Source organism: Vidua macroura, chromosome 7, assembly GCF_024509145.1.
Source record: "Vidua macroura isolate BioBank_ID:100142 chromosome 7, ASM2450914v1, whole genome shotgun sequence".
Classification (NCBI taxonomy): Eukaryota; Metazoa; Chordata; class Aves; order Passeriformes; family Viduidae; genus Vidua; species Vidua macroura.
This window is the reverse complement of record NC_071577.1, coordinates 31610536-31629768: the sequence shown is the minus strand read 5'-3', so window position 1 is coordinate 31629768 and position 19233 is coordinate 31610536. Positions and strand designations below refer to the sequence as shown.

The following is a 19233-nucleotide window of genomic DNA, read 5'->3' as shown; positions in this document are numbered from 1 at the left end:
AAGCATACTATTATTAATAATTGTAATAAGAATGGGAGAGACAGGAGGATCACACCCACAAGAAACAAGTGATGCACAGTATGGTTGTTAGCCAGCCGCTGGCCGATGCCCAGCCAGTCACTGAGTAGCAATTGTGCCCCTCAGCTGACTGCCCCCAGTTTCTGTACTGAGCACGATGCTCATGGTATGGAATATCCTTTTGGCCACTTTGGGTCACCTGTCCTGGCCATGCTCCTTCCCAGCTTCCTGTGCATCTGCTTGCTCGCAGAGTGTGGGAAACTGAAAAGCCCTTGGGGTAAACACCTTAACAACAACTAAACTGTGAGTGTGTTGTCAATATTGTTCTCATACTACATCCACAACACAGGTCCATAACAGCTACTAAGAAGAAAATTAAGTCTATCCCAGACCAAGACAGATGCGAGGATCAAATCATGAAATCTCAGCTACTTTTGGTCTCTCATTTCACTTTCTGTCCCTGTAAGCCAGTTCACTGATGTCAGACCCTATCAAATAACTCACCAGCTCCCATTTTTTATCTATGCCAAAGTTTGCAGGCTGAATTGTGCATCAGAGTCCTGGTGGCTGTCATGGGAAGCTCCTGAAGCCTTTATCCTTTAACCGGATGTACAGACCTTTATTTTTTAATCATAGTTGTACAGGTTAGGATTAAATTTAGTCAATTTACAGTCACAGGAATTTTTTCAGAGTTACAGCAAGAGAGGAGAGCATGCACCTGGGCTAGTTGTGGGGAGGACAGTGCATTTAGAAACTGTATTTGTCCCATATTTGGCCACAAGGGTAAAATACACAGCATGAAATGGCTGAAAACAAACCTTTGCAAGGGAAAGTCCTGAGCACTCTGTTGAAAACTTCCCAGCTAGCTGAAAAGGTGGTCTGAAGTACACACCCATTGCAACCTTCCACGGCTGTGGAAGCATCTCTGGCAAAGAATGATGAAAGTGGTAATTTTAATTTGCATCATGACTTCATTTGAAAGGATAAGTCAGGGAGAGCAAGTGTTAGCCAGTGGTTGACCATTATAAGTTCAGAGGCTGAAAACACTGTGATACTTGGTTCTTTTACAGCTCTGTGGAGGCACAAGGGGCTGTGCAGCCCGGGCGCGCTCCGAGGGCGGTGACCTGCCCCGTGAGGAGGCGCGGTGGGGCCCAGGACCCCCGGCCGTCCCGATGGGCCCGGAGGCGGAGGCCTGTTCCCGGCACTGGGCGGAGCCCCAGGCATCTCGGGCTCCGCGGCCGAGAAGTGAAACCGAAAGCAGCGGGAGAGGAGCCGTCGGGCGGCCATGGAGGGGCAGCGGCCGTGCGCCTTCCCGCTGCTGGTGCGGGGGGACTGGGGCCCCGCCGAGCCGCCGCCCGCGCTCAGGAAGAAGCTGCTCTGCTACTTCCAGAGCCAGAAGCGCTCGGGCGGCGGCGAGTGCGAGCTGCGAGCCGGGACCGACAGCGGGGCCGGGCACATCCTCGTCTGCTTCGCCCGCCCCGAGGGTGAGCGGCCGGGCCGGGGCGGGAGGGGCTGTGGCGATGCCCCGCGGCTCAGACGGGCGGGGGGCGGCCGCATCCCCCTGACCGGTGCCTGCTCTGTTGGCAGTGAGGGAGCGGGTGCTGAGCCGGCCGGTCCACGAGCTCGTGTGGGGGTCCGGACAGCGGCTGTCGCTGCAGGTCACCGCGCTGCCCGCGGACGGCGGCCCCGCGCAGGTGAGGCGGGCGCGGATGAGGCGGACGCGGGTCCGGGCGGGCGGCGGAGACACCGCGGGTGACCGCTGCCCTCTCGTTCCCTTGCAGGAGGCGGGACCGGCCGGCGGGACCGAGGCGCCAGGTAGGAGCTGCGGCAGGAGCGGCGGGGGGCTCCGGTGCTGGCGAGGCACTGGCCCGGGGAGCCCTGCGGAGGAGCTGGGATGGGGAAGCAGGCGGAGCCGCTTGCTTGGCCGGGCCGGCCGAACGGCGCTGTAGCGCTTTGATTCTTCTCCCCAGCGTTCCCCTTCACTTCCCGAATCCCAAACACGATGGAATTCCTAAGGTGCAGCCCCCGAGCCACATCCCAAGCACCGGACAGACCGACTGTGCTATCACAGCTAATACAGACACACGCACACATAAACTGCACAATCAATACACCCACAGCTACTCAATACACATCTGGCTAATACACACACATAGGACTAATCAATACACACACTTGACCAATACATAGCTAATCAATGTGTGACTATCAGTACACACAGAAGTAATCCATATACACAGGGCTAATACACACACAGCTCGCTGAGCTCTGCTTTCAAAGTACCTGCCTGTGCATAGTGGGGTGATGGCACAGGCTGGAAAAGCAGTTTGGTCAATCTTACCATTGTCCTTTGTTTTCTAATGTAGCTGCATTTCCTCTTGTTCTAAACTAGGAAGCTGAGCAGTCATGCTGGGTCAAACGCATCCTGACAGAGGGTCGTCCAAAGGTCTCAGCTTTCAAAGGCACTTCCTTCCAAGGGCCGATGTCGTTAGCACTTCTTATGTTCAGTGCAGCTTTTTGTGTGAGGAAAACGCTGTAGTGCATGGCAGGACCTGCTCATGGTCATTCGTGCAGCATGACTGTGTGCTGACATTATGCCTGAGGCTTCTTGAGCTCAGAGTCTTTCTGTAACCCATTCAACATATGGTTTAAAAAGAGGAATCTGGAAGGCTGTGATTCTGACAGTGTCAAATGAAACTTAATTCAAGCTCTGTTAGCTCCTGGGTGTACATTATTGTGTCCATTTTCTTCTTAAAGTACCCAGCAACTGAGAAACCGTTGTCATTTATCTCTAGTTAATGCACCCCAGGTGTCTCTTCCCATCTGCCAGAATAAGGAAACTTCTGTGCTTACTCAGCAGAAGAAGACAGGTAAGTGTGTCACTTATCTAGTGATGACCATTGTATTCTTGCTCCTTTGGTTTTCTGGACTTTTCTGCAGCAGTGCCCTGGTCACCTTCATGGCTTGTGCTGTTTGTCTAATGTAGTGTAGGAATTGTGATCCCAGGCTAAAAGAAAGATATGTATTTTTTCCTTTCTGTGAGTTCCTTTAGAGCCCCCACTTCACTGGCCAACTCAGACAGGTCAGTTCCTTAGGGAACAGCAGTGGATGCTGGCCTTTTTTCTGTCCCTACCCAGACCTTCCCAGCTGCTGCCAGCCTTGCTGGGGCAGCCCTGTGCTGGAATATCGGGAGCTGAGTACCCCAGGTACTCCTGAGCAGCCGTGGCAGCCAGCAAATATAGACCCCAGGTGACCCACAGCTATGTCTGAACTGTGAATGGGGAGCACTGGTTCCCCTCATTGTGTGTTTGTGAAGAAGCTTTTGTATCTTCTGCTGTCCTTGCCTGGTGATGAACTGAAGCATTTCCTCCCTGCGTGTTGATACAGCAGCTCCCGCTAGCGATCTGCTTAACTTTTTTGGGATTCTTACCCCATTCTTTTCCCTGACCCTAAGTGTGATCTGAACAAAAAGTGGCGTGAAAGCTTAGAAGATGGGAAACTTGTTTTTTTCCTTAACTTTTGCCCAAGGCATTAGGATGTGATCTTTTATTTCAGAATCATGTGAGAAATTGGAAGCAGAGAAACCAACCTCTAGGAATTCTGCTGTAGTAGTAACCACTGCCTTTGGGGAGGAAATAGAAGATGGGATTTTGGAAGTGTACTTTGAAAATAAAAGGAAGTCTGGTGGGGGGACCATTGAGTCCTATGTCAAAAAGGATGACCAAGTGATCATCACCTTTCAGAATGAGCAAGGTATGTTATGGATGTTACACTGCTTTTAAAAATAGGCCTTTGCTGGTGCAGGATTTCTCTGTGGGCATTGCTCCAAGCAGAAATGGTATATTATTGCTATTGTTTAACATGCTACTCTACTGTGACATCTCTGTTTTTCTGTGGGACTAGATGCCCAAGAAGTTTTGCAAAGAAAGCATCACTTGAGTAAAATTGATCTGGTTGTGAAGCCATGGCAAGTGGAGACTTCCCAGGAGTCATGCCAAGTTGAGAACTCCGAAGGATCCCTGCTTCCCACCGCAGTTGTGCTGGAAAATGTGAAGGACACAATAAAAGATTGCATGTTAATTATGCTGGTAGAGAATGTCAGTGGTTTGTCAGAGGAGGATGGTGATTTCAGTGTGGAAATGATACCTGAATTATCTGCTGCTGTAGTTACTTTTACTGGAAATACTGGTAAGAAGGAGTCAGAGTTGAAGCTCTTTATTAGCTACATGTTTGCATGCGTGTGTGTGAGTGAGATTAAACTGGAAATATTATCTTTCATATTTTTAAGGTTTGATCTGATATTGTGTCCTTTTAAAGGAGGATTTACTTTACTAAAGTTAATGCCATAACCTTTATGTGTGAGGTATAGAGGCCAGTGCAAGTCAGATGTTGTAGATGTTGGCGAACCCAATGGGAAGAATGATGATGTCTAACTCCATTTCAGAAGGCTGAATGATTTCTTTATTATAATTATGTTATAATACATTAATATGCTATATAAAAGAAGAAACTAAATACTACATGCTACTTTCTCTGACCATCATATCTCACTAACTCACAACTCGTGACCCTGTTCTCCGGAGTCCAGACACAGGTGGATCCGATTGGCCATCAGGCCCAAACAATCCACCATGGTCCAACCAAGCACTCACTCTGGGTGAACAATTCTCTAAACACACTCCACAAGAGAAAAACAAGGAGCAGAAATAGAAATTGTTTTCTCTTTCATTTCTCTCTGTGCACCTCAATAAAAAATCCTGAGAGAGAGAGAGAAATGTGCTTACCACAGTCAGAAAGAGAGCTAGTCAACACAACAGGTAGGACTAAAACCAAACTATAACTTAAAACAAGCAATGAAGGATGTACTTGGTCTGAGAACAGAAAGATGGTAAAAGCTATCCTTGTCAAAAGCTGTCCTTCAGAGAAGGTGTAGGTTTTTCTGCCTTAGAAATTATTTGTCTCTCAAGTCATGCTCCAGTCCTTTTTTTTTTGCGGTAGCCTTTAGGAAGTAAGTAGATCTTTAAGAAACATAATTGTTTTTCCTTGACAGATGGAAAAGTGATTTGACTGAATATTGTGAGGATAACAGGGGGGAAATAGCCAAAATGAGAATGTATTTATCATAAAATGGAGAGAATTTGAACTGTTGATTTGTGTCTTACTAGTTGTGTACAAAGCCATAGCCCAAAAATAAACCTGATGTTGTTTTCTGCTGGAGTTAAACAAACCCAGTGATAGTCAGTAGGAAAACTAGCAGCAAATTCTGGCTGCCGTCATTGTAGTCAACAATTGTGATCAACTATAAGGGGAATACTAAGTGACAGATACTGAATATGTGGAAAGAAGTAGTTTTATGGGCAGCTCTGAGCTGATTTTGTAATTCAGTGCTTTGATCAGTGCACACGGTGGTAGTCTGCTAACGTCATGATAGAAAAACAAGCTCCGAGTTTGATCTTTATTCTTCTCCTTTCTAGATGCAGAGGAATTTGCTAAAAAGCTCAATCAAAACCACAGAGCAAGAAAACAAAACATTACTGCATGGTGCCTTGAGCAAACAAAAAGTGTTAGGGCTGAAAATATACCACCCAACACCCCCAGTCACTATATAACTGTCTACTTTGAAAATGAGAAGTACGGCGGTGCGCAGACAGTGGATGTTCAACAGCTGCCTGATGAAGATGCAGCTATCATTACCTTTGGTGACCATAAAGGTAATGCAGAAATGCAGAGCCCTTATTTCTTTGAGAACCCCTCATGTAAAGACCAAAATGTGGATTTTCTAGAGAAAAGCCTCCTTTGCCCTTGTAAAACTGCAGATGTGGTGCTTTGCCACAGGTCTCCTGCTAACTGGAATGCAATCTTCTGTTTCGGACCAGCTGGGCATAAGGCATAGAACTTGTTCATTTTCTAGACAGTTTATTTCACCCAGGCCTTCATCCTTACAGAGTTCAGGTTGCAGTGTGAATTCCATGGAGAGTGCACAGCCCCAGGGGCACAGGGGACTTCCCCCCCACCTGCTGTCTTGGCCACCAGATGCCCATGGCAACATGCCCAGTCTGGCTCATCTCAGGGCAATTTCTTGGGCAGCTTTTTGGCTGGAGAGCAGGTGCTATGGGTTGTCCAGTCAGTGGCAGAAAGATGAGTGACTGTGAAAAGTGTAGGACAAGGGAGAGGTTGGAGGCATTGCAGTGAAGGGGAGAATTGAAGAGGAGTTGAAGGAAGGAGATGGTCTTTTGGGAAAACAGAGGAGCTGTGGTTTGAACTGCTGAGTAATAGCCCAGACAACTATGGAGCTGGGCACTTCAAGTACAGCATATAAGAGAAGTGGGGACAGAGATTATGCACACCTCCTCCCAGAGGTGTGGATGCTGTTGTGCTTGACTGTCTCTCTTCAACATTTAAAATGAATAATTCTTCAAAAATCTGGAATTATTTCTCTTTGGGTAGTGGAGGAAATGAATCTAAAAATGTTCTTAAAGATAACAAACATTATATAGAAAATATAGTTTAAAAAACCCCAAGCAATGAAAAAAAAAACCAAAACAAAAGAGAAGAACTTAAGTGCTGACATTAATAACTTGAGGGGGTTGTTTGTTTCTTTTAGATGTAAAAAATATTCTGGCAAAGAAGCATTCACTCAACAAAACACCAATCTTTGTCTATCCTTACTACACCTCACTGGAAACAGCTCTATATGGGAAGGAAGGGCCGCAGATAAAGAAGCCAGATCCAATTACATTGCCTCTGGATCCCTATATCTGGAATTATTTGCAAGGAAATAGTAGCTTAATTGAGGCAATAGACCATGAAATGGCAAAGTGTAATTGTGTGCCAGTATGGCCTGACGCCCTCTGTGCAGATCCAGAAGTTACTTTGCATCCTTCAGCTATTTTTTCTGAGCGGAAGAGATCAGTATCTCGATTGGTTAAGGCATGGAAAGAAGAAGTTTCCACAGCATTTTCACACACCATATCAAAATATGAAGCAATTCAATGTCAAGTAAGCACAGAGGTGTGGGAAGCCATTAGGAACAGCTTTCCCCATGATGAAGTTCTGATGATCCCAAATATTTCCAAGGATTTACATGTTCTAGTAGGTGAAAAAAAAGTTGTGAAGAAGGTTGAAAAAGAACTGAAGCTTCTGATTGAAAAGGCCACCAGAGAAATTGAAAGAGAAAAACAAAGAACTGAACTGAAAGTTAAGACAGTGAATCCAGGGGAATATGGAATTTTACGGATTACTGGTCTTGAAGAAAAATTTCGTACAGAGTTCCCAGACCTGCAAATAACTTACGATAATTTGCAGAAGAGCATTAGCCTATCTGGAGTGCCTGAGGAAGTCTACAAAATAAAAGGAGAAATACTTGATCATATACACAAAATGGCAAAGAAAACAATTAATGTCCACCCTTATATTTTTCAGTTTTTAGAGCATACTGATAATGAAACCCTGTCACAGAGCCTGTTTATATCAAAACAAATCAATGTCTTTTATGAGCTTGGTGCGGGAGAGATCATCCTGAATGGGGATGCTCCTGAAGATCTGCTAAAAGCAGAGGAAGAAATAAAGAAAGAACTGGACTACAAAAGTATTACTTTGGAGGATGAGTCAGTCCTCCAGAAGGAGGAATGGCAGATGCTAGCCAAGGAAAACTGCTCTAATGGAGCTGTAGCAGTCACTCAGGCAGAGACTCAGATCATGATTGCTGGTCTTTCTGAAGCTGTAGCAAAAGCCTTTGAGGAACTTTCCAACTTTATAGATGAAAACACAGAGGTGCAAAAGGTCATTGAAGGAAAGCCAATGGCACTGGTAAAGTTTTTTAAGAAAGAGAAGGTCGGTGATTGGGCTGACTTACCAAACAAAGGTGTGAAAGTTAACTTTAGCACACAGAAAAACTGTGAAGTCATAACATTGCGTGGGCCGAAGACAAAAGTGCTGGAGGGAGTCAGCTTAGTTGAGCGAATTCTATCTGGCCTGCATTTTAAGCGTGTGGTAATTGACTTGCCAGGAGCCAAGGCATATATAAAAGAGCAAGCACACCTTTTGGCCCCCCATATAAAAGAAGCGTTCAAGTGTTTAGTCCTACTGGAAGAGCAGCCAGAAGAACAGCTGAAAGAACAAAAACAACACAGTAACAGAGGCGAGCTCTATATGCAGGTGACCATGGGTGAAACTGTAATTGCGCTTTATAAAGGTAACTTGTGCACTCATCCTGTTGATGTTGTGGTGAATGCATCTAATGAAGACCTAAAACACATTGGTGGCCTGGCTGATGCACTCTCAAGAGCAGCTGGGCCAGCACTGCAGGAGGAGTGCGATGAGCTGGTGAGGAAGCTCGGGAGTTTGCAGCCTGGTGACACAGTGATCACGCGCGCCGGGAACCTGCCCTGCAAGAACGTCATTCACGCTGTCGGGCCCAGGTGGAGCAGGGAGAAAGCAGCAGTGTGTGTGAACTTGTTGAGGAAGACCGTGAAAAAATGTTTACAGCTAGCTGAAATACACAAGCATTGCTCCATAGCTCTGCCTGCTATAAGTGGAGGGATTTTTGGCTTCCCAATGGAACTGTGTACTTACTTGATTGTATCCTCCATCAAGGAGACCTTGGAAGAGTCCAAGGGGAACAGCACTTTGAAGGAGGTTCATCTTGTGGGTTTTGCACAGGATAACATTCAGGCTTTCAGCAAGGCATTTAGAGAAGTGTTTTCAGAGTCTTCAGCTTCCTACAGGTCACTGCATCGTGACAGTACAGTTCCTCAACCTAGGCAGAGGAGAACTTCTAAGCGTATTAAGAACTTCCCCTTCATAACAACTCAGGAAGGCCTTAACATCGTGCTGCAAACAGGAAGCATTGAAGATGCTGCAGTAAGTGTTCTAAATTATCTCCTTTTGAAATAAAAAGTGGGTACTTTTGTGTCTTTTTTTAAAACTAATAAACACTAAACCAATGTCATTGGTGAACACTGGCATGAAACATGCAGTTGGTATTGCACTTCCTGTGGAGAACCAGTGACTTTGATAATTGATTTCTGGTTGCCTCCTGCACTGAATTTCTGTTAGCTGGCTAATAGATACTGTACTGGGATTGCCAATACTGGAAGCAGTATTGGCAAGTATTGGAAGCAGTCCTCTGTCCAGGACCCTTCTGCAAAACCTCTGAGGAGTGGATGCCTCCCACAGCTTGTGCATGCTGCTCCTCCAGTTGGCCAGGGCAGAATATATATTAAAATGTGAATATATAATAAAATGTGTATGGGGCCCTTCCTAAGGAGCTAAATATAGGGTTTTTTACAATGTTCAGTGCTCTTTGTATTTCTTTCATTCATAAGTTACTGCTTTTCTCACTTCTTTCTCCTTAGATTACCCCAAGTCTTGTTTGTCTTCAGCATCTGCTTGTCCCCCTACACCAGCCATGCATGGGAGGCCCTGCCTACCTCAGTGAACTCACATTTTGGTTTGTGAGCCTCTCGAGAACAAACTTGAAAAAATGTTTTTCAGATGGAGGTAGAATGAATAAACAAGGAATGCAGAATTGTCACTCCCATTAGGCTGAATTTAATTTAATAGTTAACTCAATTTTTGTTTCTTTGGGCAGGCTCATGATATTAGAATTGAGTATAATTCTGGTTTATTCCAAAACTTTGTTCTCTCTGGTTGTTGTCGCAAAAATTTACCTTGTAGACCATCAGGCAGGCTGTATTTGGTTATCCAATGCAAAATTTAAATTTGATACTTACAAGCTAGAGTTTTTGCTTGTGTCTTTTTCAGACATCCATTGTTGTTGTCAGTGTTGGCAAAGATCTCCAGCTTGACAAAGGGCCACTTGGTAAAGCTTTGCTAAGCAAGGCAGGGCCAATGCTTCAGACAGGCTTGAACAAAGAAGGTGCAGGAAGAATACCTGAGGAAGGATCTGTGTTGAAAACTAAAGGTTACAATCTGGCTTGCAGTGTTGTGCTTCATGCTGTGCTACCTATGTGGTCCCAGAAAAACACACCTTCAAAGGTAAAAGGGTCTTTATTTGCCTGAATTTTTCTGGGATTTATAGTGTGTTTAATGCCACTTTTCCTCTGAAATGGGAGATAGTGTCATAGAAGATGAGAGAGTTTGATCCATTCTTTTTTAACTGTGGGCTGATCCCTCGCTGAAGAATAAATTCCTTGTGAATTCCTTGTGTATGGAATTAATATGTATTTTAATACCAAGAGATAGCTGAAAGGGAAAGTGTTACATTACACATACTGGGAAAAAGTACCTCCAGTAACTGAAAAAATAATTGTGCTTTACAGGTCTTGGGTGACATAATCACAAAATGCCTGGAGATTGCTGAAGAACTGTCTTTGAAATCAATTACTTTTCCAGCAATTGGGACAGGGAATTTAGAATTCCCAAGATCTGTTGTTGCTAAATTATTGTTTGACAAAGTGTTTGAATTCAGTAGTGAAAAAAGAGTAAATTCTCTTGAAGAAGTTCACTTCCTATTGCACACAAAAGACACAGCTAATATTCAGGTGAGTTACTGTGGTTTCCTCTCTCTATTATGTTATGGTATGTCTGAGTCTGTCTCATGATACTTGGCTATCTGATGATACTCAAAGAATCTGCAAGGTGCTTGTTCATATACTAAAGGAAAAGTTTGCTGACAGTCTCTCTCATCTATACTGAAGGTTGCCTTTTTAGTTCTACTTCCCATGGTCACCAGTGTATCAAGTACAGTCCTGCTCCCTTCCTATCCTTTTCTGTTTCCTGAGAATTATACATACAAAAGTGCAATTACTCTGTATCTCATGCACTCACCTAATTCTTCAGTCTGTAGGTCAGACAAGTTTGCTGTAACTACTGCTTCAGTGCCTGCACTCTTGGCAAACAGGTGTGCTTTTAATGGAGTGCTGGTGTCTTTTTAGGAGGAATCTTTGTGTTAGGATTGCTGTGCTGGTAAACTTCTCCAGTAGAATCATAAATGTATTCTCCATCACCCTCTCTTCAGTGTCCCATTAGCATAATTTTTCTATATCCACACTCAAGTTACTCATTTCAAACGAAAGAGAGCAGTCACACTGTGAATTGATGTCCAGATAAGTGTTCCTACATCTGTTGCCTTCTGTACTCTGTGCAAGAGCTGATACTTTTTGAAAGGCTAAACTTGAAGGCTACTGTGTCAAAGCCTGAGCTATTGTGCACAGAGCAGGGTGGCATTCCCTGTAAGAGCTGAGCTAGCATGAACTACTCACTCACTGTAAGGATGCCTTCTGCTGCTGTACCCCTGTGGAATGGTAAAAGCCACCCCTGTAGCTTTGACTCAGTTATTTGTGTTTCTGTGCGTTGCTCACACCGAGCAGCCTTGCTCTCTGAGAACATCTGTCAGGGCTTGCCATCAGCATTGTGGCAGATGATGTGAAGTAATTTGCATTTAGTTCTTTCTAAATGTTTTTTAGCTTTGCTTTTCAAACCTTTATTTCCACTGTGTGAAGACTTCTACAGGGGTTGATTGTAATTTCATTCTCTAGGAATTTTCAGATGAACTTGAAAAAAGATCTGTAGCTGTGAAAGGGCAGAAGCCTGCTCCAAATGATGCTAGCCCAAGCACAGGTAAGGTTTATTCACAGAAGCTGTGTGCCTACTGATTTTTATTTTCAAGTATTCCAGAGAATGCATTCATTATGGATATTTAAGTACTTGCTTGGTGAGCATGTCATTCCCAAAGTCTGAGTGGCTGCTGTAAAGGCCATATTTTCAGGCTGTGTCTGTTATGTCTGAAATAGGGTAAGAGATGCTAAGGGAAAAAGTGTTCCTGTGATTCTTTATCTGGATAGTGCCTCTGCAAATAGGAACAGCAGAAGTTATAAGGTGTAAAGGCATCAGCAGTGCTTTTTCTTTTATTGCTGCAGCAGTAGATTAAACTGTGAACAAGGCAGTGTCTTCCTCTGTCCTGGGAAGACAGGTGGGATCCTGGGTATGTGTGTTGAAGTGGTCTCTTTGAAATACTCCTAAATCTTTTATGTGTTCAGATGAATAGCAAAACCAAACTGAAATGTCTTTCTTAATGGAACTGCAGCCTGTAGAAAAATGAGTTACATGTCGAAAACTTAATTACGATTTTACAAATAACAGATGCGTAAAAAGTTGCACCTTTTCAAGAAGTAGAGAACCTGCCTGGAAACACTGTGAGACACAGGAGCAAGGGAATGAGACTTGGAAAGTTTGCTGCTCTCTTACAGTGGAGTTTTGCAATGGTAAAATGTCACCAAGTAGTGTCTGCATAACAGCTGTGCAGCAAAACACGTTCCCTGCCATCCTGCCATGATAGAAATGATGGGAATGAGTACAGACTTGTTTGAGAAAGAATGATTTTCAGTTAGCATGGCAGGCAATCCTTTCCACAGGCTGAGTCTGTAGCGAAACTGTGGTCTGTGCAGGCATTGTACCCAAATCCCTCCTTTCTGCTTAGGGTCTGTATTTCATTCTCTGCAGCTTTTTCTGCTGTCCCTTCAACCTCAGCAGACAATGTGCCTGAAATGACAATTGGCTCCATCGTGTTCCGGGTGGCAGAAGGTGATATTACCAAGGAGGAGGGAGATGTCATTGTAAACATAACAAACCAAGCCTTCAACCTCAAAACAGGTATTTTAATTGATATTATTTGTGTGCTTGGAAGGGCTGGGACAGAAGAGCAGCAAATATTTTTCTTCAATGCTTTAAGCCCTTTTATTTGTTTCACAGTGTAGTTTCTGTTTTGCTTCTTGGGGTACAAAAGTTCAATTAGGAAGTGTCTGAACTTTATTCACTTGTTTATCTGTTTTACAGGACAGCATGTTTAAGACTCCCTTGCAGAAAGGGAAACTAATAATCTTTTTATAGAGCACCTCTCAGACTAAAGGAGGAGACAAACATCAGTGAGGTTTTGACCTTAGTGAAACTTGTTAGGTACTCAAAACATCAGTTTGAATTGAAAAAGCATATAAGGCTAAAATTTTGGCTACAGTCTTTTTAATTTATAATCTGTAATATTATCAGAATTGAGATGATTTAGATGTGATGAGGCATACAGTTCTGCCTCAGATGGGACTTTAACAGCAGTAACAGTGGATCCATGTTGCTCTTCTCATTTAAGGTGTCTCCAGAGCAATTCTGAATGGTGCTGGAAAAGCAGTTGAAGATGAATGTGGTGTACTAGGTATGGCACAACATTTCTGACTTTTGCAAAGGTGCTACTCTGACTACTGTAGTTCCATTGGCATTACACACTGTGTTACAGCAACTAGTTTTTAATCAGTTAATGTGATATTTGTAAAACATCTCATGAGGAAGAAAAAGAAAAATCTTCAGGAGGAGACAGCTTCTAAGCATACATAAAGATCCAAATCTATTGCTATTGTTATCCTCATATTCCAATAAATATTTCCTTGATAAAAACAGAGTCAACATCAAACAGAGCCATGAGCAAGGGGTGATGCTGGCAAAAATGTTAATATAGAAATAATTTGTAGGCCAAATACAGCTGTTGGACAGCAACTATAATGAAAGAGGAGTAAAGATGGATGAGTATGTGGTTTAAAACACCAGAAAATAAGGGAAGTGGGAAATATGCAGGTGTGGAGGTCACCTTGGAAGACCAACCAAAGGAAAAGAATTATGTGGAAGAGATCCAAGGTAAACAAGCTGTTCTTGCACAGGTCAAGAGGGTAATTTGGGCTAGGTGGCCTGCAGGTAGATGGCATGTTCGTGTGTGTGTGTGTGTGTGTGTATACAGAGTGCCAGTCTTCATTAAGTTCTCCAAGTTTACTGAGCAAACCTGATAAATAAAGGCACACACAAAATTTATTTGCCAAAGGAGGCAAATATTTTACAAAAATAAACCAAGTTCTTGTGCCTTGGAAGAGAAAATTGAGTGAAGGGGTTGCTCACTTTATGGAAGGAGACACAAAGCTTATCCTGGTGCATATTTCTCACCATTTCTTATTTCCTAATGAGGACTAATACACATCTATATTGGGGATAATTGTTGATTATTTTCTCCTACTTATGTTTCAGCCCAGAAAACTGACAAGAACTATATCATCACCCAGGCAGGAAACCTGCCATGCAAAAAAATAATGCATTTTGTTTACCAAAATGATATCAGGTCCCTGGTTTCCCAAGTGCTTCAGGAGTGTGAACTGCAGCAGTACACCTCTGTCGCCTTCCCAGCAATTGGAACAGGTCTGTGTCTCCCTTTTCTGAAAAGGGTTCAGTGCATGTGATTCTGCTGATCTCAGGGCTCAAGTGGTGAGTTTGATTTATCTGGAGATGTTGTTATTTGGTGAAAATATATTTGGAAATATGCAGTCTTTAAAAATGTTATTAGAGACTTAGGAAAGCTAGAAAGCTTCACTCCTTACAGTGATCTAGTTCATCAAGAGGATGAGTTTTCTAAAGCCAACAGGGATTCAAAGGTATGTCTGTGCTTGCTGAAGAACCTGCAGCCTGGTATATGTGGGCAGCTCATCAGAGAGTGGCCAAGGAGGTACTTCTCCATTGCTGAAATCAGTAGATGATGGAACTCTGGCCACCAGCTGCACAAGTAGGATTGATACAAGTGGAGCACAAGCCTGTCAAAAAGCCCCGATTGTCCCTTTTTTTCTGTTCTCATTTTCAGTTAGTTTGGTAGAAATCCCTGGAGCTGGAGAATCCAGAGCTGCACCCCATGCACATGGGAACCTCTTGCATTAATAAAACTAGGCTTGCATTTTGATCAAGGAATGGACTACTGGGCCACTGAGTAGCAGGCCTGTGGCCTATTAGTTACCCAAGCATATCATCTACATCATAACCTGATAGGCTGCGAAGCTAACAAAAGGAACCTTCCATTTTTCCCTTACTGGAAGGGTGGTCCCCAACTTTCTTTTCCTGATGCATAGAAATCTTTCTTAATTGCCAGCTTGATGTTATTCTCAACCTGTTTATGATCCAGGTGATGGTGTGGGTATATTCAAACCTGTTCTTTTAAAGATGTTTTAATAATCTGTAACAGTTATTAACACTTTCTAGAGCAAAATATCTGCATCTTTTTTCAGGAGAGGCACGCCGCAATCCAGCTGAGGTAGCTGACAACATGATAGAGGCAGTAACTGACTTTGCCAAAAGGAATTCTGCCACGTCTGTGAAAACTATTAAAGTTGTCATCTTTCAGCCACATCTGATGAGTGTGTTCCAAGCAAGCATGCAGAAAAGAGAAAAGTCTACTGCAACACGAATCAAATCGTTTGTTTACAAGGCATATCACGTGGGTAAATGTAAGTAGATGTCACTTAAGTACAGGTTATAGATCAGCCTGTTTAACACCAGCTAAAAAAGATTTATATTAATGACAATATTTATGTATTTTAATGTAGCACTCTGGAGCTCTGAGAAACATTCCCCAAAGGAAAAAACCAAAGTGGTTTTGGAAAAGAAAATTGACCTGGCTGTTGTGCAGATTTGTGGTGAAAATAAAAAAGAAGTGGAAGAAGCTGAAAAGTGGCTGAGAAGTGCAATTTCAAGAGAACAATCTCAAACAGAAATTGTAGATGAGACTATCTCTCATTTCGATGAAGAAGAGAATGAAGAACTGGATGACCTAGAAAAGAAATTAAAAATTTGTCTTAATTTGAAGGGTACCCGTATTGAAATTTCAGGGGTTGCAAAAGATGTCTGCCTGGCTTCTTTAGCTGTTCATAAAATGATCCTCAGGGTAAAAGCTGCTAAAGAGTCCCAGGCAAAACTTTTACAAAATTCAGTTGAATGGAAATATTTTGAAAAGGATTCTTATGTACCCTTCAACAGTCTCACAAATGTGGAGTTGGAAAATGCTTACAAGGGAAAGCAGAAAACTGTTGAAGTCACCATTGGTGAGCGAATATACACAGTGGATATGGAACATAAGACTGCTGTGGATGCCCGAGGAAGCCAGATATCCGTTATACGTATTGACAAATCTGAAGGTAAGGAAAAGCATCTTGACAGACTGATGTTCCCATGTGACAACCTGCTTGCACCCAGTAAGAGAAAGGAGAAGGGAATGATGAGAATATTTAAAATACGTATTAGGAGCTTTGTGCAGGTGCTTTTCTGGAGAATGTGGAAAGGAACAGAATTGGGAAATAAAAGAACTTTGCAGCTATTTAAAATATTTTGAAAAGAGAGTAATGCCTTCTGATGTTCTTAACAGGTTTACTAGCAATAATGTTCTTGTAGCAATTGTCACACTAGATCTCAGCTCACTTCTGTTCTTGAGTCGTATCCTCTTCCATTTACTGCTGGTGCTTTACAATACAGGGAAATCCTTCTTTCCCAGTCATCCATAAGGAAGATGTGTGGACTTCTAGAAGGATTTGTAGCAGGTCAGGTTTCATTTTAGGCAGGGGATTTGGGTGAATATGAGTGATTGTGTTTCTTCTGCAGATCAAAAGTCAACAGTACCCCCTCCAACGTGGGACCCTATGGAAAATGAGCAACTCAAAATAGTGGAACTAAAACCAGACTCAAGAGAGTATAAAGATGTGCAAGAAAGGTTTCTGCAGACCTGTCAGTTATACAAAATTGAAAAGGTAAAAGCAAGTCATCATTTCTGAGCATAAATAACTTAATGGCAAGCGATGAAGGATACTGATAACAGAAAAATAAATTCCCCTGGGATTTCTAAAGTTGGGACGAGTCTTTCTGGCCGTCATTAACTTTATTCAGCTTTAATCAGTTCAATGTTGCAGTAGAGGTATTTGGAGCAGCTCTTAAGCAGTCATTTCTTCAGCTCCAGGGGACAGTGCTCTACCTTGGAATGGTTTTTGCTGTAGCAGAGCACATGTTTTGCCCATATGCCTCGTGTGTTGTGCATATGGGCAAAACATCATAACCTGGTTGGTTGCCAAGCCAACAAAAGGATATGCACATGCCATGCACGTGTGCTGTGCAGACCCAGCAGGCATCTACAGCCTGGAAACCTGTGAAAAGCTCCTGTATTGTTTCCCAGGAAGTGTTTGTCTCATGGTTTGGGCTGGGTTCTGCTATCTGCCATGCCAAAGTTTGGAAGGATTTGACTAATTTATTTAATCATCTGATGTATGTGTATTGGAGCTAGGAAGGGAATCTTGGAAGCCAATTGAATGATTGATAGGCTAATTTTTTTCATGACAGCAACCTACCCACTTTCTTTCTTTCTGTCTTACTTTCAAACTTCACAGATTGAAAGGGTACAGAACCTATATTTCTGGAAAAGTTACCAAATAAAAAAGTGTGAAATAGATAAAAAAAATGGTGACAGAAATAATGAGAAGCTTCTGTTTCATGGGACAAGTCAGGAGTCATTAACCCTTATTAACAAACATGGATTTAACCGCAGCTATGCTGGAATGAACGGTAATGTAACTTTCAAAACAACTCTTGTTTTCCCTTATAGGGCTTGGACTGATTTGTCATGCCATCTATACTCCTACCTTGTATGCAAAATTATTTATTTTGTTGTATCTCTCTATTGCAAATAAAAAGCAGAGTTGTCCAGAGATTCTGAAGGTGGCAGATAAGGAATTGCTGCTACTGAAACACTCACAAACCTTTGCTTTTCTGACTACAGCTGCAAACTTTGGAAATGGAACATACTTTGCTGTTAATGCCTCCTATTCTGCCAATGACACCTACTCTAAACCGGATGTGAATGGGAGGAAATACATGTACTTGGCCCGAGTCCTTGTTGGAGAATATTCTCTGGGGAAAAAAGGATCAATTACTCCAGCACGAAAAAATGTTAGCAACTCTGTAGATCTGTATGATAGTTCAACTGATAACATGAGCCAGCCATCTATGTTCATAATTTTTAATGACATTCAAGCTTACCCAGAATACCTTATCACTTTTACTAAGTAAGTATTTTGATTGCAGCCACAACTGCATGTCTTCCAGCCTTTATGTAGGATAGAAACATCTGTAACAAAACACTCAACAAAAATAATAAAGAGTTGTGTCAAATTAAATTCTGACTTGATGTAAGCAATCTCTGGCAATTTCTGATCCCCCTGAAGCTTGTTGATACTTGGAGCAGTTGAATGTATTAAGACTCGAGCACAATATTATACCACAATCCTCTTTTAGATTACCTAGTGAGCCTTTGTACTGTATCAGCCACACAGACTTAGGGCCTTCCTAATTGCTGGTGGGGAATTGGAAGGGATAATGCAGCCATGGACTGTTCAGTGTTGCATTTCTGATGCCTTCTTACACTCTGTGACAATCTCATAACTAGTTACGTTAGAGCAGTTTTCAATAAAGGAACCAGTTGTACTAAATAGCTTGTGTTTGTCTAAACTTCTTTGAACATTTAGCATTGGTTTTTAACCAATGAACTTCAATGAACTTGACATTACAGATAGGGAATTACTTGTTTTTAATACAATAACCCTGCTGCTTTGCAGCACCCCCAACTTTGAAAAGCCCGTGGCTCCACTGAATGTATTCGGTTTGACTTACTTGGTTGTATGATTAAGAAAAAAAAATCTTCCACTGCTTTCAATTTTCATAGTTAAGTTACTGTTACAGTTTTACCGTGGGTTGGTGTGTCCCTATGAGCAATAAGTACTTTAGGTAACTGTGGCCAAGAGACACCTTTTCTAGGGAAGGTGGTGTGAAATAACATGAATATGCAAGTCAAGTGTCTCAGGAGAGCCATAAACCTCAGGCTGTGCATTTGCACATCCCATAACTCCTTCTGTGACTGTACTGGCACTGCTCACTTTGGAATTTTTTGCTTTTTACTATGTAAAAAAACTTTTTTTGTGGTTAGAAAAGTTCCGTTTTCTGGCCACTCAAAATTGCTGACTGTTGAGATCAAGTGTGTTGAAATCAATTTAACCTAGAGCTGGAGATCAAGGTATTGGTATGGGGGCCAAAAGCCTTAAGTTTTTCTTGTACAGTGAATAAACTTATTAAATCCTCGTCACAAATAGCTGTGGCCAGTGGTTCATCAGCATGCCAGGAGCCAGAGGAGATGGCTCCAGGTGCTTCATTGCTGCTGATGGGTCACTGGTACCAGTCTGACCATTCTCTCCAGGAGCCAGTACTGCATCAGGTCTCAGCTTCCCCAGTGCCACAAGAGGACATCAAGTAGTTTTTTCACCAGTGGTTGCATTACAGGTACCTAAGGCATGAAGCCTGGGGCAGAAACCTGTCATCCTGGGTTTTGTGCAGGCCATGAGTGGCAGAGGCTGCTTTTCCAGA

General features: G+C 42.8%; 1 protein-coding gene across 1 annotated transcript; it reads left to right on the top strand.

Annotated features, from left to right (window-relative positions):
- The first annotated feature begins 1071 nt into the window (after positions 1-1071).
- LOC128810074 (protein mono-ADP-ribosyltransferase PARP14-like) lies at positions 1072-18307 on the top strand. Its single transcript, XM_053982616.1, has 19 exons — positions 1072-1502; positions 1606-1712; positions 1800-1833; positions 2814-2888; positions 3574-3771; positions 3922-4206; positions 5493-5729; positions 6623-8880; positions 9784-10017; positions 10302-10523; positions 11520-11601; positions 12484-12633; positions 13124-13186; positions 14044-14211; positions 15066-15284; positions 15384-15971; positions 16432-16577; positions 17208-17382; positions 17597-18307. Exons 1-19 carry the CDS (start codon positions 1304-1306, stop codon positions 17884-17886), a joined length of 5730 nt encoding a protein of 1909 aa, XP_053838591.1. The 5' UTR covers positions 1072-1303; the 3' UTR covers positions 17887-18307.
- Positions 18308-19233: the final 926 nt, after the last annotated feature.